The 18,280-nt window shown below is 45.3% G+C and overlaps 1 protein-coding gene across 1 annotated transcript in view; it reads left to right on the top strand.

Annotated features, from left to right (window-relative positions):
• MB21D2 (Mab-21 domain containing 2) overlaps window positions 1–17,534 on the top strand; it is a 60,427-nt gene extending 42,893 nt beyond the window's left edge. The window contains exon 2 of the mRNA XM_009883368.1: window positions 15,508–17,534. Coding sequence (XP_009881670.1) covers window positions 15,508–16,772 — 1,265 coding nt within the window. The 3' untranslated portion in view covers window positions 16,773–17,534. The remainder of the gene's footprint in view (window positions 1–15,507) is intronic.
• The last annotated feature ends 746 nt before the right edge of the window (window positions 17,535–18,280 follow it).

Genomic DNA, 18,280 nt, shown 5'->3' with positions numbered 1-18,280 from the left:
TGCTTTTCAGTGAAGAAACAGAAAATCTAAATTTCGAACTAAATTTACCTGCAATGATTCATTCAGAGCACTGCTCTTTTCATAGCTTATTAAAATGTATTAGCAATAAAATCTTAACAGTGCTTCTATAAACAGCAATTGTTCTGCTTTGAAGCCACGGTGCACACTGTCTGCTCAGTTATGCAGCTGTGTAAAGTGGCATGAATACTCAAAGAGAAATGACACAAAAGGAGCCCTGTACAGATGGCTTGGGCGAAGTGTTGGCCTTTCCCATCAGTCATCACAAGCTGGAAATCTGGCATTAAATAGGATTTGTAGTCAGGTTTGGTGTCTGTCTTCTGGCTTATCCCCTCTTAAATTTACATCTTGCTCCCACCCTGTACACTGTAGACTATCAGAGGACTTCTGACATGTACTAGTTGAAAATTATGTACCAAATCTGTTTTATAGAAGATAACCTGGTACTGGAGGTCTCCTTCCTCTCATAGCAATAATTGTGTCAGAGCTGGCTTCCTCTTCACTGTAAACCCTTGCAGGTGGTGGGGAAAGATGTTTGTGTGCTTGAATGTGGCTTCTTCCCTTGCCCATACTGCAGTGTGAAAACTCTATCGCCTTTTGTTTTCAACCGTTCTTTTTCTCTCTGCTCACAAATCCCATAGGCCTGCTGAGCTCTGCAGCCCGGACACACTGATGCGTTCCTGCCATCTGCTGGCAGAAGAGATGATTGCATGTACCAGTTTTGCTGGAGTTTTCCACAACTTCTATGGGAATCTCATACACAGAAGGACAATGAACACGCTCATAGCAAGGGGGAATGTTTGCTGTCTTCTTGTTAAGGTGGCTGCGTATCTGTCAGTAAAGTTTGAAATAAGATTTGAAGCTCAATATTATGATCTAAGGAACTAAAGTAGAACGTCCTAAGCTCGGGAAACCACAGAGGTGTTTTGGTAGCATCATGATTTCATAAGCCATCTTTCTGGGAAGGGGTAAAATGGTGCTTCTTCCCCAAATCCAAAGTTCTATGGGTCCTTGCTTACTTTCTGAGTACTCAAAATATTATTTGAGGCAGGGAGTTGTAGTTTAGCAACCAGTTCTACTTTACAGGGTCCTCCTAGTGGTACCACTGTCGATAGGCAGAGAATGCCAATGACATGTCTGAGCACAAGCAAATGTTGCGTCTCTGGGAATCAGCATGCTTGTGCCCTCCTCTGGGCTTTGCCTGCAGATAAAGGCTGGCTGATGTCTGAGCTTACCTTGGAAGTGCCTCTAACCCCCTTCAGCATGACATTCAGCATCCCTGCTAGGGAAGCAAATCTGAGAGGTCTTTTTGCCTGGTGGCAACACCCCTTCTGGTGGGTTGCTTTGAGAGCCGGGGAGAGCAGAGCATCATGTATTATGGTAGAAGAGCTCGCTGGGGCCTCAGGTCTGGGTCATACAAGGTATGTCTACATAGGCACAAGCAGGACAACCCCAGCCAGAAAGGCAGTGTGGCTCAGAATACAGCTTGTGCTTTGTTGCTGATCGGTTTCAGCTACAAATCAGTATTTCTCCGACTCTGCTTCTGCCCCTTCCCCAGGTGCAGCCAGGAACAAATAAGGAGGATTGAGCTCAGATGTCTTCTGGGCATGAGCTGTACATCAGCTTTGTCTGATTTCAGGGACAAACATCCTTGTTAAAGGGCCAGCTCACACCCTCATATTCCCGCTTCTACTTTGTGCAATTAATTCTATAGACTGTGTTAGCAAATTTAGGAGGTCTGTAATCTTCTTTGTTTGTCCATTAATCAGAGGGTGGGGGGCCAGCTGTCAGTGGGAAACTAGTGAGGACAGTGTTAGTCATTGCTTTCTGCGTAGCAGGACTATATTCAGACAATATCCATTCCTGTTGTGCTGGGAAGTGTTTTCATGCAAGGGATAGCAAATTCTGCAGAAGCTGAGCATCCACTGGGAAATTTTACAAAGTGTTTTCACGGCAACATCTATAAAATATAGGTGAGATTTCTAATTACTGAATTCATTTGCAGGGTCTGCATTCTCCATCTATCTGCCTCTTCTAAGCCTAACTTCCTTATCAGCACTTGTGAACAAATCTTTTCAGCGTTTTTCATTATTGCTACAGATATATTAGAGAATTTGTGGGATTAAAATTCAAGATTATGCAATGAGGAAGACAATAAAGAAGGTAGCTTAAATTTTAAGAGAAACTTCAAATGCTAAACACCTGCTAGGACTAAATACCACAGTATGCTGTGATTTTCCTTAAGGCTTATTATGATGTGATGTTCTCTATTACATAAAGTGGACTGTAACCAGAGCATCTCTAGTTCTCACATTTTCAGGGGAAAGCTAAGTGAGCTAACTGAACTTACGATGTTATTGGTTTGAATTTTCAAAGGTAACTGCTTCCTTTCCTCTGTCCTCCTTGCAAAAATACCTGGAGAAAATGAAACTTGAAGATATTGCTATGATTTCGTGGCCTGTCTCTTACTTCATGGGTGTTTGGGTTGGAGACACTGCCTCCTGAAGCTTGGGGGGATTGGTGAATGGGATCCTGATCCCCTGAGCTTTTCAGAGTCACCAGGGTGAAGCAGCCCTGATAGAAGATGAGATTTGGAAGAATGAGCTTTGATTGTCGTCAGCTTTCCATTTCAAGAGGACATTGTGATCCTGCTCCATGAGGTCTTTTGCATAAGTTTCTGACACTTCTCTGGACCCAAATCTTGCTTATGTCCACATTCCACTAGAATTTTACATGTGAAAGGACTTTGGGACTAGCCTATTGGAGAGAATGGCTTCTTGGAACATGATTTGTGAATTTTATATTTGATCAATTTTGCTTTCTCTTCTCTCCTTCACCTCACAATGTAACTATCATCCTGATGAGCTGAGAGATCACCAGGGCTGCTCTAAATAAATGTGTGTGTGAGACTCTTTTCGTGCCGGGTAAGCTGAAAAAGGCTTAGTGACAGATGTGGGGCTGGTCTCCTGGAATTTCTCCTGAGTGAGCAGAGCAGGCAAAATGGGATGAGAGTCCTGTGCAAAGGGCCATGAGTGCTTCATGCCTGAACTGTTACTAGCATTTCAATCCCTGTTGCTGGTAACAGAAAACTGATCCAAAAATACAGCCCTCCTCTCACTGCAGATGCTTAGAGGGCATCAGCTAGCTGTCAGCACTGCCAGCCCCTGCCTCAGAGCTCCACCAGCTCCTCCTTCCCACCAGACAGTTCACACCTTACACGGGAAGGAGGGCAGTTGCAATACCTGGATCTTGCAGGTCCACCGGGCTACGTGACTCCTTACTGTTGCTTTCTTAAGATCACAGTGCACTTCACCTTTGGAGTCCTATGCCGGCGTGGCAGTGCCATTTTACCGCGTGCATTCACACAGGGCGGCCCAAGGTTCTACTCTGCTGTAGCAGTAGTTGCTTTTCCCTTTCTCTTTTACTCTAATTGTTCCAGCTCCTGTGCTTCCTGGCCGCTGCCTGTTCTGCGGGGATAAGAGATCCTTGACAGCTGCTGGGGCCATGAGCTTGGCGCTCGGTGGAGATCGAATCTGCACGGTGCTTCCTGCTATGCTCTCTAACGGATGACAGTGCTCAGCGGCACATAAATGACTATAAAATCTGAGAATTTATGTATTGGTGGTCCCTGCTAGAAACTTCTCTTAATGTGCTCTAGACAATCCTGCTTTAGCAGGGGAGTTGGACTAGATGATCTCTAGAGGTCCCTTCCAACTCTGAAAATTCTGTGATTCTGTGATTCTGCTGGCTTTTGTGTGCTGTCAAATATAACCTTTGCAAGATGAAGCTGGGGCAGGATGGTAGGAGCAATGGGACATGGACAGGTAGATTTGGAGGGTTTAGGTTTTCCTCTGTCTGTTTGCCATGGAAAGGGAGGAGGAATGCCCTTGAAATTTCTGCCAAGCGTTCCCATTCACTTCAGGGGAGCTGCTCTGTTTTCTGCTAGCAGAAAATCTGGTGTGTAACTTCTTCCCCTGGCAATGTGGACAAAGAGGAATTCTGCATGAACATCAAAGCCAACCAGCACTTCTTACACAGCTGATGCTGTACACAGGGCCTTAACAAATATATTTCAAATAGGTGACTTGATCTGGCTCCACATGGCTTTGGAAATGTTCTCAGTGGTGGGTGAGAAATCGGTTAGTACTGCAGGAAAGCTTGCTCTTAGGTTCATGATCTCAGACACAGTTGTATTGTTTAAGCCTTCTTGATTTCAGCACTTTCTGACCAAGGATCTGCATTTCCTGCCTCATCTTGCTAGTCCAATCCATGCTCATCTGCAAGGACAGAGAAAAATGATATTGTGGTTCTAGCATTGGGTGACTCAGCCGTATTTGGCCTATCTGTCTTGGCTTCCCCCGGTGTTTGGCTATAAGATCTGTCAAAGGGGTACCAGGCATGTATGGATGAAGCCCAATGAATTCTGCGGGCTGGAGAGAGGATTCACTGCATGTCGTCTTCTCCACCAGAAGCCTCAGAAAGGTTTCTGAAGACACCTGCTTTCCTTCTGCACTCAAAGAACAAATTTCCCCTGTGTCCTGCGCTCTTTTGGGGCTTGGCTGGTTTCCTGGAATCATCCTTCGTTCCCTCTTTTTCTGACCTGTCCCATGGTATAAAGCTAAATAGATTTAGCCATTGGTAGATGAAGAGAATGAAAGTGATTGAAGGGCGTGCCATTCTGGTCATGTCATTGACCCCAGAAGCCAAGTTGACTGATTTTAAGGGAAAAGCAAGAACATTTGATTGAATTACTGCTGCAGTTATCCATCAATCCTCTGATGGCTGTTTGTTGCCATGTGTACTCCACATGTAAGTTTTAGCTTTGCTGGATGATTTAGTGAAGAATTTTTGAGTCAAGGACAAATTTCCCGCTGCTCTGCAGCAAGGCAGAGCTGTTAATACAGAATAGGCACTGAGGATAGACACTGTTGGTTCAGGCCCATTTCATATGGAATAGTGCTGTGATTTGCTCTGGCTGTGACTTGTCTTTGTAGAAAACAACTCTGCTACAGGAACAGAAAACAAACTGGTGGTTAAGCAGCTGGGGAAAGAATTTCCAGCATGTTGGATAACTGTAAGCAGGAGGCTTGGCAGAACAGCTCAAAGTGCATTTACAGTGGAGCCTCTTGTGTTATTTACAGGACATGAGGGTATGGAGGCATTCCTCTGGGCATAGCCCTCTGGCTGGCACCTGATCATAACGTGGTTTAACAACTTAGCCCTTTCAGGACAGGCAAATAGATACTAGACAGTAACTAAGAGCAGAAGACCATCCCAGAGGAGCCCAAAGTGCTTTTGCAACCTTGGAGTCAAGTTCTGCCCGACATGTACACATGCCCCTCTGGCTGAGTGTTCTCAGGTCTGGAAGGGAATGGCTTTGCTCATCGCTGGAGAGCTGCCACGTGTCTTCTGCAAGAGGCACCTGGCGCTGACTAGTCAGATCGGGATGAGAGCTTGAGGGAAGCTGGGGACTTTTTTTTCCTGTGCAGCCTCCCAAACCTTCCCCTGTCCTATTTCCACTGTTCTTTTCCAGTGTCTTCCATGCCCTTTGTAAAGTGGTGGCATTGGTGTTGGCTTCTTCAGGGAGAATATTCTGAAGGTGAAATTAAATTTTGGGGACAAGGGCTCCATTACATTGAGCAAACCAGCAGTGTAGTGGGGCTAATTTAGCAAGCAGGGCTTGTAAAGCCTTTACAGTCCTTTACAGGACTGTAAAGACGTGCACACAGAAGTCACCTTTTCATGCGACATGCACTGTTGACTGCCTCATTTCACCTAGGGTGTAGCAATACTAGGGCCCACACAAGTGCTGAGAAGGACAATTAGGTATACAAAGTTTAAATAAGTTGTTCTTCTCAATGCAGAAGAAAGATCACTGACTAAGCCATGTAAAATCTTGAGTGATCTGTGGAAGGTGCCATGGTTAGGTGAGTTTCTTCATTTCCCTGGGAGCCAGCAAAAGGAAATACTTTTTGACACAACATGTAGTTTGTGAAACACAGCGCTGCAAGGCGCTGACTATACCAAAATATAAATGATTTGGAAAGCAATGAAAGACATTCCCAGCAGACAGGTCAATCAGTGTCATGTAAGACAAAGCTGCAAATACTGCCTCTGGTTTGGGAAATCCCAAAGCCAGGGACCACTTGGAGGTTGCAGAGGGAGAGTTATTATGATGTACTTTCCTTGCTCTTATGCTCTTCCCCTGAAAGCGGTGAGCAGTAGTTGCCTGAGACGAGATGCTAGGATAGATGGACATGTTATGTACCTCACTGAGGTGGTTGTGCTCTTGTAAAGAGCACAGTAACAGTGAAGGTACTAGGGAAACAAGGGCAGAACAGCCTCTTCTGCAAGGAGCTGCACGTTTGCACTCAAGAAGCTTGACCTGGTTTGTGCCCGCTGTTGTTACCTTGTAAGTAGATCCAAGAGAGCAGTCCTGGTGAGTCTCCCTCAATGTTACATCTTGCTGAATACTTAGCAGTGCTCGCTAAGGGTGTGAGCAGAAGTGGCCCATCTAGACCCAGTGTAGCCCTTGCCAAATGTGTGCTATCAGTCCTAGAGGGTGGAACTGATAAAGCAATCTATCCCCTGGCAGATTTTATCTCTGGGATTGCAGTTCCAGGATAAATGGCATCTTGTGCTATTTCCAAAAGGAATTTCATGTGTTAATGCACACTGAAAAATATGGACACTGTATGGACACAGTGTACAGTGTTACGCAAGGTGTGGCAGCAAGCTGTTCTTATAAGCACACTTTCTGCCCCTTCTTCCTTCTGTTCTGCTTGTCAGCTGCTCTCAGACCTCATCACACACATTCTTCAGACCCTCAAGCACCTCCTTGACTTGCACTTCGTATTCTTAGTGGGCTTTCAGCTTTCAGACACTCTTATCTTAGTTTGGCTAATACAAATCTGGAGTAAGTCCATTGGAAAGCAGACTGGCAAGCTGGAAACCCAACATCAGTTTGGAGGGTGACTCTTAAACTCTTCACTATCCAAAGCAGAGTTGCACAGCAATGTAGGGCGTCCTTCTAAAAGTTCTGGTTCCAGCTCTGGAAGCTCTCTAGCCCAGCTATTGTGGTCGCTCAGACCTGAGTAATTTAGCCAAGCAGGTCACTGCAGTAACATCACTGCTGCTTTTGGTGCCAGGGTGGGTTTGGGTGTTTGTGATAGCACTACCTTTTGCTCTACAGGCCCACCCTTTTAATCGGGGCTTTTTCTTACTTTTGTTTCTTTTTTTCCCCTCGCACCATGAAATTCCCCTCTGCGTACAGGAGTTCAGCTAGCTGGGTGCCTTCCAGCAGGGCACACGGGAACTGGAAAAAAACTGGGACGCCACTTTTAAGACTGCTTTTAAAGAAGACTTTGGAGAAAGAAGCTGATTTCTCTTACGAGGGGGTGCTGGGTCCCTGCAGTGTGTTCTGTCACCATATCACAAGATTTCTAAAAGGAGCAGAATCAGTAGGACACTGGTGTATCAGTCTGCAAAGAGCAGCTTCCTTCACTCTCCTCCCATATTTGACTAAACTGGTATCACACGGTTCAGTCTCCCCACTCCCCTCCCACCCCCTGCCTGCTTCCGCCAACAGTCCTCTAAAAATGTGCTTTGTAACTAAAGACTCTCCTAAAGAGCTGACTCTTTCAGTTCTTCTGTGTAACAAAAACTTGTGCTGCTCATAAATAGATCTGCAATTACCAAGGGAAACAGAAGAATCAGTGCAATCCAGCTGCATCAGAGCCGGCCTCCCATCCAGTCTTAAAGAATCCCCTGAAATTCAACACACATCACTCGGCATAGCTGGGAGACCTCCGTGGGGATCTTAACTTTGAACAACATTCCTCTTCTGCAGGATCTGCTGTTCGCAGCAGAATTGTCAACGAACTACAGAGTCCCTGTCTAGTGTCTTTATGAAAAATGACAAAAGCTTTTTGGTTTTTGGCTAGCCTGGGGTTTCGTGTATTTCTTTTAGCAGTCAAGGGTAAGAATTGCCTGGCCAAAGCAGAGGATCCTGAGATTTATCATTAGCTTACAAACTGGTTCTCTGCTAATAACATCTGGTGTGTGGTTAGTGCCGTCTGAGCAATTCCAAGCACTTGCTGAGCATCCAGGAGGTCAAACTTCCTGAGCTTTTGGGCCTTACAGGAGAGTAATGATTTCATACAGAAGAAAAAAAGGCATGCCCAAGGTTATGCGTCAAACTGGGTAGAACTGGGAGGAAAACTCAAGAGCCCTGACTATGCTGGGTCCTCTGGAAGGATTAAGCAGTAGAAGGGAGGGAGGCAGTGGTATATGTGGGTGATCCCTAGCCTTCCCTATAGAATACATCACCTATACAAAGAAGATCCCTTCTATATGTCTTCTTGCTAGGCTGCCAGGGGACATGAAGGGGGCATACACCCAGCATAGTGTTTTTTGACTGCCCTGGTGAGACGAATGGGCTCTACCCCTGCCTTCAACAGCAGGTATGTCAGCTCCCTGCAAAACTGGCTGGGCTCAGCTTGTCTTAGATCCTGGGCTCAGGCTCTGCATCCCCACAAAGTGCAGTTAGTTTCCCAGTGATGCATTTCTGCATATCCCAGAAAACATGCACGGAGCTGGGGAATGCAGTGCTGCAGGACAAGCTTCCCTACAAGGCCTCTGTGCTGCTTCTTGCTGGAGGTGCTGAATGAATGAGGGCAAATCAGATCTGTTGAATCAAAACCAGTTCCTAGCATTTCTGGTCTACTCAGAGACATCATTCCTTCCTGAAACCCCTCTGGAGAGCTTCCCTGAGTGGGAGTTCACTTGCCCCAGGGCCTCGGGTGGGTCTGTGGGGGAATTTAAACATACGGCCCCATTGATGTCAGGGGAGACTTTCTGATTTCTTTTATGAGGGGTATGTACCTGTGTTTCTTGCCAGGTGCTGGGGATGCAACAGCAGCAGCATGGTGCTCACTTTCTTTCAGTATGATTACTAAAAATCGTTACTTAAGACAATAGTCACGTCTGTGCAAGACTGGCTGCAAGTAACAGGAGACTTCTGCTAGAGCACGAGCTAATGGTTTGGAGAGGGCGCACTCTAAATGCAAGGTCAGCTGATGATCAGTGCCAGAACACCATATCATTGCTATTGATTGAGGAAATGGGCATCCAAACCTCTTGTTTAGTGGAGATTAAGTTACCTGCAAAGTAAGAAGGAACTGGGGGAAGAAGATACGAATGATAATGCCAGCTCAGGTGTTGGATTTCTCTAGAGAAAATCTCAGTTTTAATTCTGTAGTCTTTCTCCTGGTGTGTGAGGGAGAGAGAGGAGCAAGGAGAAGGACACTTCTAATTTTGTCCAGTTCTCCTTTCCCTCCCTTCTGTCCACGTGCACGTATTGAAGTGTGTAAAGCATCCGAGTGTCTCAGTTCTTCTGAGCATTCACAGGCAGCGCTCTGTCCCTAGGCTGAGCCACAGTGCTTTGGGTCTTTGAGCAGAGTTGGAGAGGGTACTGTGGCATCTTCTGAACTCCAGTGTGGGGCTGAAGGGCAGGTACCAGTCGTGTTTATTCTGTGCTGCAGCTATTTTTAACGGCTGATGTTACACAGACTTGTGCTGCTTCTCAAATCAGATTAGATGGCAAAGTCAAGCGGTGATCAGGGAAGCTCGGTAATGAGGAGCAGCAGCTAACATCACTTTTCCTCGCTGAATTGCGCTGCACAGCTGCCTGAGGGCTGCAGACAGCCCTTTGCCATTAACCTGGGGTCTTTTCCTTCTGAAGGGAAGGGGAGAGCTCCTGGCTGTATAGCCACAGGTAAGCTTGTGTGCATCATTTACACATGTCTGGGGATCATCATATCCTTAAAGGTCTGCAGCAGCCTGGCCATGGTCTTTATGGTTTAGTAGCTCTTGCTTGCTTCCTGTGCTGGTGATGTATAGAACACATTTGTGATCTTTAGATGTTGAAGATGATCTGTGAGGGACCACGTTAGCTTTCTGAGCTAGCTTGCAACCCGTTCCTGGCACAGAGAGTCTGCAAGGACGGGGATGTTACAGTAACTCATGGTCTCAGCAGCTTACAGGGACCCTTGCAGGCTATGCAGGAGGAGTGGGTGATGCAGGGGTTAAGGAAGAAGATCAAGGCTGTGCACTGTGTGGACTGTCTCCTCCCCCGCAGGCTGGTGTGGAATGCGAGTGAAGTGTTTGCTACTGCAGATGCTGGGGGCTAAGTTGGAGAACAGGAGCAGTGCAGAGCTCGTGCTTCGGTCTGGCTTGGCTCCCAGAAGAACTCCCCTGATATGCTTCTGCATGCAAGGTTTTGCAAATCCTCCTTTGTGGAGCCTTTCTGAGCACCCCACTGCTTTTTTGACCTATCTATAGTTCCCATGCAGCAGAAGTGTCCCTTAATTCAGTGACTGCCCTGAACAACACCCCATTCAGTTTGATGAGACCAGGTTAGACTAATCAAATGGCATCTTTCTGTGCTCACGTTTTCTTTTGGTGACAATCATTTCGTATCTAAGGCATCGGGAAGGAAGGCTTCAAGAAGGAACCCCTAATTAGGAAGTGCATATGTTAGAAATAAGTTTTTATGTAATGTTTCTTGTGGTCAGTTTCTTCAAAGACAAGTCTGTAGGTTCCTCCTTATTTACACAAAGCTGGTCATGAAATAGAAGCAGATCCCAGTACCCACCCGTGAAATCATTTCGTCTGAAATTCTGTAATGGATGGAGAGCATCTTTGCATTGTTTTGGGTTTTTTTAAATGGGAAGAATAGTCTCTGTGTCATGTGCATCATTACCCAGTTCGTTCAAGGATGTATCCCAGATGTAGATGTTATGTAAAAGTCAAATCTCTTTTCTCTGTCTTTATTCTCCTTGTATCACAGTGGTTGGAGTAGAAATAAATCCTATTTTCCTGCCATTGAAGGAACAACAATAGAATGAAATTCTGTCTGCAGAAGTAATTTGCTCACCTTTGTTACTCCGAACTAACTGTTAGGTAAACTAACCAGCAAGCTTGGCCTACAGGTGCTGCTCCCAATTCTTGCATTCCCTGCTTTTCTTCTGCTTGTAAGCATACTTACCTATTACGATGTCAAGTTTTATAGCTTGGGAAGGTCTTAAACTAGTTACTCAGCTGGGAAAACGGAACTTCTTTAAGGTACTTTAGACAGAAGTGGTAACTGAACACCGCTCTTACTTAGCAAAATACCAGCTTTGCCAAACAACCTTTTCAAAAGAACATGTCACACAAGATATGACTGCAAATTATGTGTTTTTCCTGGTAGCAGCAAGAGATTTCTTAAATTTCAGTGAACCTACTTTGATACCATGAGAGCTGGTCCTTCAGCTAAAATAATTTTTTTTGTGTTTGACCCTACAAGTTCTGGGTCCAGTCTTTACAGACAGCTCCACAGGGCTTCTACAAATTTCCTAAGATTATCTGTAACCCCTATTCCCTCCTCCTCCCAGATGGTCCTGGTACTGAGATGGAAAGAAGAGAACTCAAATGGCCCACTGGTGCTATTATCTTAAGTACTTGGGTCAAGTACCAATCTTGATATTTTTCTTCTTTGTATTTGCACTTACATGCTTGCTGAGCTGGAGTGCCTGCTTCTGTTGTACATACACGTGGGTCTCTCAGCTTGTGTTTGGGCTGTTGAAACTTGGGATGAAAGCTTTGTGCCAGGGTAGTGTATGCCATACAATGTTGGCTAATGGGATTCCTTGAAATCCCTTCACATTTCAAATAAGTTTATGGACAAGGGGGGCAGTTAGAACACATTGCAAACCTCTAAAGCCTTAGTGAATCCTGAGTTTGGCCATCTCAACTATTTATAGAACACTCTATGCCTATTCTAAATATATTTTCCTCAAGGGGACCTCATCTCAACCCCCTGTTCCACAGCTTAAATTGGATCAGCAATGCTGCTATGATCTGTTAGCAGAAATTCTTTCTCTAGCTCTGTGGCAGAGATGAAGATGTTGGTCCAGGCCTTGAAGGGGAAATTCTATGCCAGGCAGAGCTCAAGAGTTTGGATTTAAATTCTGCGGCCAATCAGGTAGAGAGATATTGATGATATATTGGATCATTTCCTGTAGCCATTGCCAATTATTTTTTTATATTCCTCCTGTGCTGGTAGGTCTAGAGTTCTGGAGGGGGAACACCCGTGACTTATTGGCAGTGTATGGCACCTTTCCCTTTCAGGAGGCTTCAGCCTTGCAAATTAGACTTAATGATGAGCACACAAAACATTCTTCCTAGAGGAAGCGTAAGGAGTGTTCTTTGGGCAGAAATAATTTCCTATTGCAAGGATGCTTGAAACCGGTGTTCTCTTTTCTTTCTCTGCTATAGGGAAGAGAAGTGTCTCTTCTGTGGGTGTACCTATGTGACAGTGCTTGGAGAGCTGTGCCTCTGGCTGTAAGGGATGGTTCTTCCTGAAGTGTTTTCCACGCAGAAGCATCCTCTGTGCTTGCTGGCATTTTGTAACCCCTCTGGCAGTAGAGCAGGCTCTACAGGCTTTGTCCAGTGCAAGCTTTGCTTTGTGCTAGCAAAGGCAGGAGTGCTGGAAGATGATGCAGAACTAGCATTACAGGAGTGGCTCCTGCTCGCATCTGGCTTTGGAGGTTGATCATACATGTTTACTGTTATTTTCCAGGCAGATGAGCATGGGGTATTTAGAAAGCAGGGGCTGAGTGGTGTCAGATTGTCAGCTCTGTTGCTCCCACGTAAGGACAGAGGATCTCTTCAGGCCAAGGAGAGCAACTTATCCCATAGTAGACTCCATAGTGGAGAATCTCTACCTTTTAGAAAAATCGTATGATTTTCTTTTTCAGTCAAAGCCTCTGGCTGTGCCATAGGATAGAAGTTTTGGTGCAAAGGGCATGCTGCAGAACTTCACAGGACATTTTTTATCCTTCAAGTTTAAAAATATTTAGAAAAATACATCCTTTATTGAATTCTGTCAGTTTGAACAGTTTCTTCTGTATGACAGTTACATTCTGTCTGCCTCTCACGAACATCTGCAGATCTGCATGGCAGACGCTGCAGATCGTAGTCCTGAGCAGAAAATTTTGGATCAACGTAGAGGCAGGATGGACCCTACAAATCTGGAATAGCTGTGCTGCCCCACAGTAAAGGTTGGTACTGATTTAGATACTTGGAAAAAAGCAACTGGTCTCTGTCCCTATGATGGGATTAACCCAGACTCTACTCCATGGGTCTTGGACTCAACTTACAGCCGGGGTGTAAAACACCGAGGCTGCTTGCACTGGTTCCAGGACAGGATTTGGAAGCAGTGTGTCAGTACTCTCTCCAGAAGTCACGTCAATTTAGGTACCCTTTAGATATCCCCTTCTTCTAGGTGCAGCGAAGGAGTGACTACTGCTTACTTGGCCTCAGGGGTAGAGAAGCCTGGGAAGGCTTTGCTACTCCACAGATCAGGGTAACATAGCTCACTGTGTATCTAAGCCTCAGAAAATGTCGTTGAGGTTGACAGAAACTTTTCCTGATTATTACCCTTTAAGGATGAATGCGACAGCATGTGGCAAGATCGCAGAATGGGATTAGCTCAGGACTTAGCAGGAAGAGTTTCTTAGCACTCCCCCAGAGCTATTTCCTTCTCTTGCAGCCTCTGGAGCTGGAAAGGGTTATGTCCTTGCCTGTCTGGCAGGAAAATCATCCCAGCTTAGTGCAGCAAAATGGGCTGGGTCCAGTGCTCTTGGAAGCAATAAAACAGGTAAAGTGTATTTATCAAGGAATTTCCTATGGGAGATTGCACAGTTACCCTGAATATTGCCCCAAGATGCATTCTCCTTCACACACAGGAGTCTTCCTACAATCTCCTTGGCTCTTCCAAGGAATCAGTGTCAGCATAGCTTTAGATTTTGCTCCGGACATGGCTTACTTGTGTGCATGCAGGTAATGTTTCGTTGCCTCTGTCTTAGCATGCAGGAAAGGACAGGTGAATCTCCCTGAAAGCACTGCAGTGCCACTCAGGCTAGTGCAGCACTCAGCACCTTGGGGTGCTGCTGCTGCTGCGCTCTTCTAGGGAGACCCGCTCAGTTCAGGCAGTATCTGTGATCCCATGGGGATGCATTAACTAGGAAAGACTCTGCAGTACCTGGGGCTATGCCAGAATGGGAGCTCAGACACTGGTGCTGATCATTTCTGTTAGCATTTCAGTAAAGAAACACTTCTAATGTATCTGTTTGTGGTTCCTGGTCTGACAGTGAGATCAGCAGCTCTCTGGCTACTTCTTCCCAATGATGTCACTTTAAGACTGGCTTCCTCATAATGGAAAGGTCTCCATTTGACCACTCTTAATATAAACAAACTATAGTGCCTTTCGGTAGGTAGAGTAGGTCATGCATGCTAACAAAAACTAGAACATTTATGCTTGTAAGAAATAGTGATGTGTCCCTTTTGTGTAAAAGATTTGGCTTCTGCATTCAGAGTCACTGGCCTTAGTTGCCTCGTGGCCTGGGTGTGTTGTCTGAACTGAGGCTGGAAAGGAATCAAGAGCATGTAACCACAAGACGAACACCAGGAGTGAAGCAGCCCAGATAGCAGAAGCAGACTACAGAGCACTCAAAGTGCAGGACTAATTTGAACATTGAATGAGGTGCTAATATCTCAGCTACTGTGTGGAGTCTCTTCTCAGCCTGCCGTTCGCGTGCTGTGAACAGAGTATAGTGGTATATATAGAATACACAGTGAAAAACTGGCTTTGCGCAACTGGCGCGGGCAGTGCAGGGTGAAGGGAAGAGTCTGGGTTTGGTGATGAAAATAGAAATCTGTCTTCATGTCTGTGCTCAGGGGATCTGATCAGATATTTTATGGCATGATACTGTCATTATAGCTTGAAGAACCAATTTCAGAGCTGGCTTCTGCAATTGCCTGATAGTTTAACCTGTCTCCGTTCCTCCCTAAGAGGAGGACGTATTGCCTTTGTTCATGTTGGTTTGTGCATCAGTAAATGTAAAGCAAATTGTAAAATCAGACCTGTTTGAACTACCATTTGTAGCTATTCATTCACTCATGCACAAACCAACCCCCTGATGCTGGTCCAGCTTTTTTCTTATCCCAGAGAGAAAATAAGAACAGCGAGTCAATAAATGTCCTCTTTTCTCTTTGAAGTGTCAGAGAAACATTTGGATACCATGGAAATGAGTGACAATATCAGGAAAAATTGGTTTAGAAGGTGTTTAAAAAGTTAAATTAGTCCTGGAAGTAGCTTTGCTGTGTTTTACCAGAGGCTTCTGCTTTTTTCCATTGCTCCCAGTATCATACTTAGGATGGACTTCACCCCTTCCCAGGAGTGCAGGAAAAGCCCTGCCCTGAGTCAGCTGGGACTAAAGGTTGGCTCAGTGCTGGGCCTGATGTATGTTTGTGTTACACAGGCAGCGATGGATACCTCTGGTTACCTTTTTTCTTGCTGGGCATGGGATGGGTTTTAATCCTGATGAAATTCTGTATCCCAGATCCGTTTGCTTTCTTTTGAAAGGACTTCTCTTTCTTTTGCAGGCATGGTTCAGAAACTTGACCAGAAGCTGCCTGTAGCCAACGAGTACCTGCTGCTTTCAGGCGGTGTGCGGGAAGGTGTGGTGGACATTGATCTTGATGAGCTGAATGTTTATGCACGAGGCACAGACTATGACATGGATTTCACCCTGCTTGTGCCCGCACTGAAGCTGCATGACCGCAACCAACCAGTCACGCTGGACATGCGCCACTCGGCTTTGTGCCACTCCTGGCTGAGCCTGCGTCTGTTTGATGAAGGAACTATCAGCAAATGGAAGGACTGCTGCACGATCGTGGACCATATCAACGGAGCTACCAATTATTTCTTCTCTCCGACAAAAGTTGCAGACTGGTTCTATGACTCCATTAGCATTGTCCTCTCTGAGATCCAGAAAAAGCCTCAGCGAGGGATGCCAAAGGTTGAGAAGGTAGAAAAGAATGGGACTATCATATCCATTATTTTGGGAGTGGGCAGCAGCCGCATGCTGTATGACATTGTCCCTGTGGTGTCCTTCAAAGGTTGGCCAGCTGTGGCCCAGAGCTGGCTGATGGAGAACCACTTCTGGGATGGGAAGATCACAGAGGAGGAAGTCATAAGTGGGTTTTACTTAGTGCCTGCATGTTCCTACAAGGGGAAGAAGGACAATGAATGGAGGCTGTCATTTGCCAGAAGTGAAGTGCAGCTGAAGAAGTGCATCTCCAGCAGCCTCATGCAAGCCTATCAGGCCTGCAAAGCTATCATCATCAAATTGCTGTCCCGCCCCAAAGCCATTAGTCCATATCATTTGCGGAGCATGATGCTGTGGGCTTGCGACAGGCTACCAGCCAACTACTTGGCCCAGGAGGATTACGCAGCCCATTTCCTCCTGGGTCTTATTGATGATCTCCAGCACTGCTTGGTCAACAAGATGTGCCCTAACTATTTCATCCCCCAGTGCAACATGCTGGAGCATCTCTCTGAAGAAACTGTCATGCTGCATGCGCGGAAGCTGTCCTCAGTCCGCTCAGACCCTGCCGAACACCTTCGAACTGCCATCGAACATGTCAAAGCAGCCAACCGGCTAACACTAGAGCTCCAACGGCGGGGCAGCACCACCAGCATCCCCTCCCCGCAGTCAGATGGAGGGGACACCAACCAGCCTGATGACCGATTAGCCAAAAAGTTGCAACAGCTAGTGACTGAGAACCCCGGGAAGTCCATCTCCGTCTTCATTAACCCAGATGATGTCACAAGGCCCCACTTCAGAATTGATGATAAATTTTTCTGAGCTTTCGTCAGTGTTTCTTGGGATTTTTTTCTTTTGTTCCATTTTTAAAAACTCTTGCAGTGTGCAGGCTTTTTCATTTGGTTTTCCTTGATGACTTAGTCTCTTGTTTTTTACATATCCAGCGTAGATTGGATCTGTTGAGAACAATCTGAATAAATTATAATTCCTGGTTCTGCAGGACGGTGCAGATTTTGAAACAGTATATTACTATTTCATATGCTGCTTTGATTTTTTTCACCCACCCAGCCCCATTGTCTGCGAGTAGTTTCTAAAGAACATGCACCGTAAACACACATGCCACAATGTAATGTAGACTTGTTTTCAACCTTCCATAATTTATGTACATTGTTGGGCCTGAGGAAGGGAGAAGTCACCTTCCGTTGCTTTGGAAATTCACTTTTTTTTCCATGATCTTCCATCACCCTAAAGAAATGAGAAGATACTCTGGGTTGGAAAGCACTACTGGTAATTTGACAAGGCCAAATCTACTGGGCTGAAGCCCAGTTCATCTGTTCTTCACGCTTCTCACACTAGGGGAGAAAGTTGACTTCAAAGATGATGATGCAGCTTTTGGGTGAAAGAGTTGTTTCTGTTTTGATCTACTTTTTGAATGTAATTGTTCATAATTGGACCTTGTACAGTCCAGAGGGTTGTTTCTGCTGCTTTTCCATGAGGAATAAGGTTATGGAATGTTAGTTTTAGTGTGTGTAATTATTCAAAGCCTTATTTAAATTCTATTAAAGAACATACCATTATAAATGTTAATTGCACTAATGAAATCTCTGCCATTACCTCAGTCCCACTGTTTGTGTTTCTTTCATGAATTAGCATCTGTTATTAGGTCTCAGTATTGCAGATTGCTTGAGGCCCCTTGGGTCTCATGGTTTCAGGTGATTTCTTGATTGTCTTTTGTAAAAGGCTCTTCCTTGTTAGCCCTGCTATGTGTGAGAAGTCAGATTTTTGCATTGGCATATTTCTTTGGATGCGTATTGTGTGTTGCAGTGCATATTGCATTAATATGTATTGCATGTTGTTGAAACAGGTTTACCATTAGATAAGGATGTAATGCTAAAGCAGTGGTATGTGCAAAGTGAATCAGCCAGACCTCGAGCAAAGGAGCTACCTTGCTTCTGTAATGCATGTATTAGGCCTGATCCTTTATGGCAGTTGCCATTCCCTTGACTCCTGTGGACTTTCTGACTTACCCTGGGACATACAAGATCTTACTTCGGTCTCATGTTTGCAGAAGTTGTGTTTGTATGTAAACTTGTGGTGCAACAGTAGCCTTGAAAAACACATACGCTTTCCTTTTGTGTGTAGGATAAGATGTATGGTAACAAGGGTTAGTCTGAGCCAAAAATACTTCCAAGAGTTCAAGGACAGAGTGACTTTTTGTGGCTGGCTGGCCAGTGACTGATATTTAGGCCTTAAATCAGCAATTTGGGCTTACTGATTATCCCAGAGAAGCTGTTCTGATCCAAACTTGATGCATGTTTTAAAATGTGATT

Source organism: Charadrius vociferus, unplaced genomic scaffold (genome assembly GCF_000708025.1).
Source record: "Charadrius vociferus isolate BGI_N301 unplaced genomic scaffold, ASM70802v2 scaffold214, whole genome shotgun sequence".
NCBI lineage: Eukaryota > Metazoa > Chordata > Aves > Charadriiformes > Charadriidae > Charadrius > Charadrius vociferus.
This window is presented reverse-complemented; position numbering and strand designations above follow the sequence as displayed.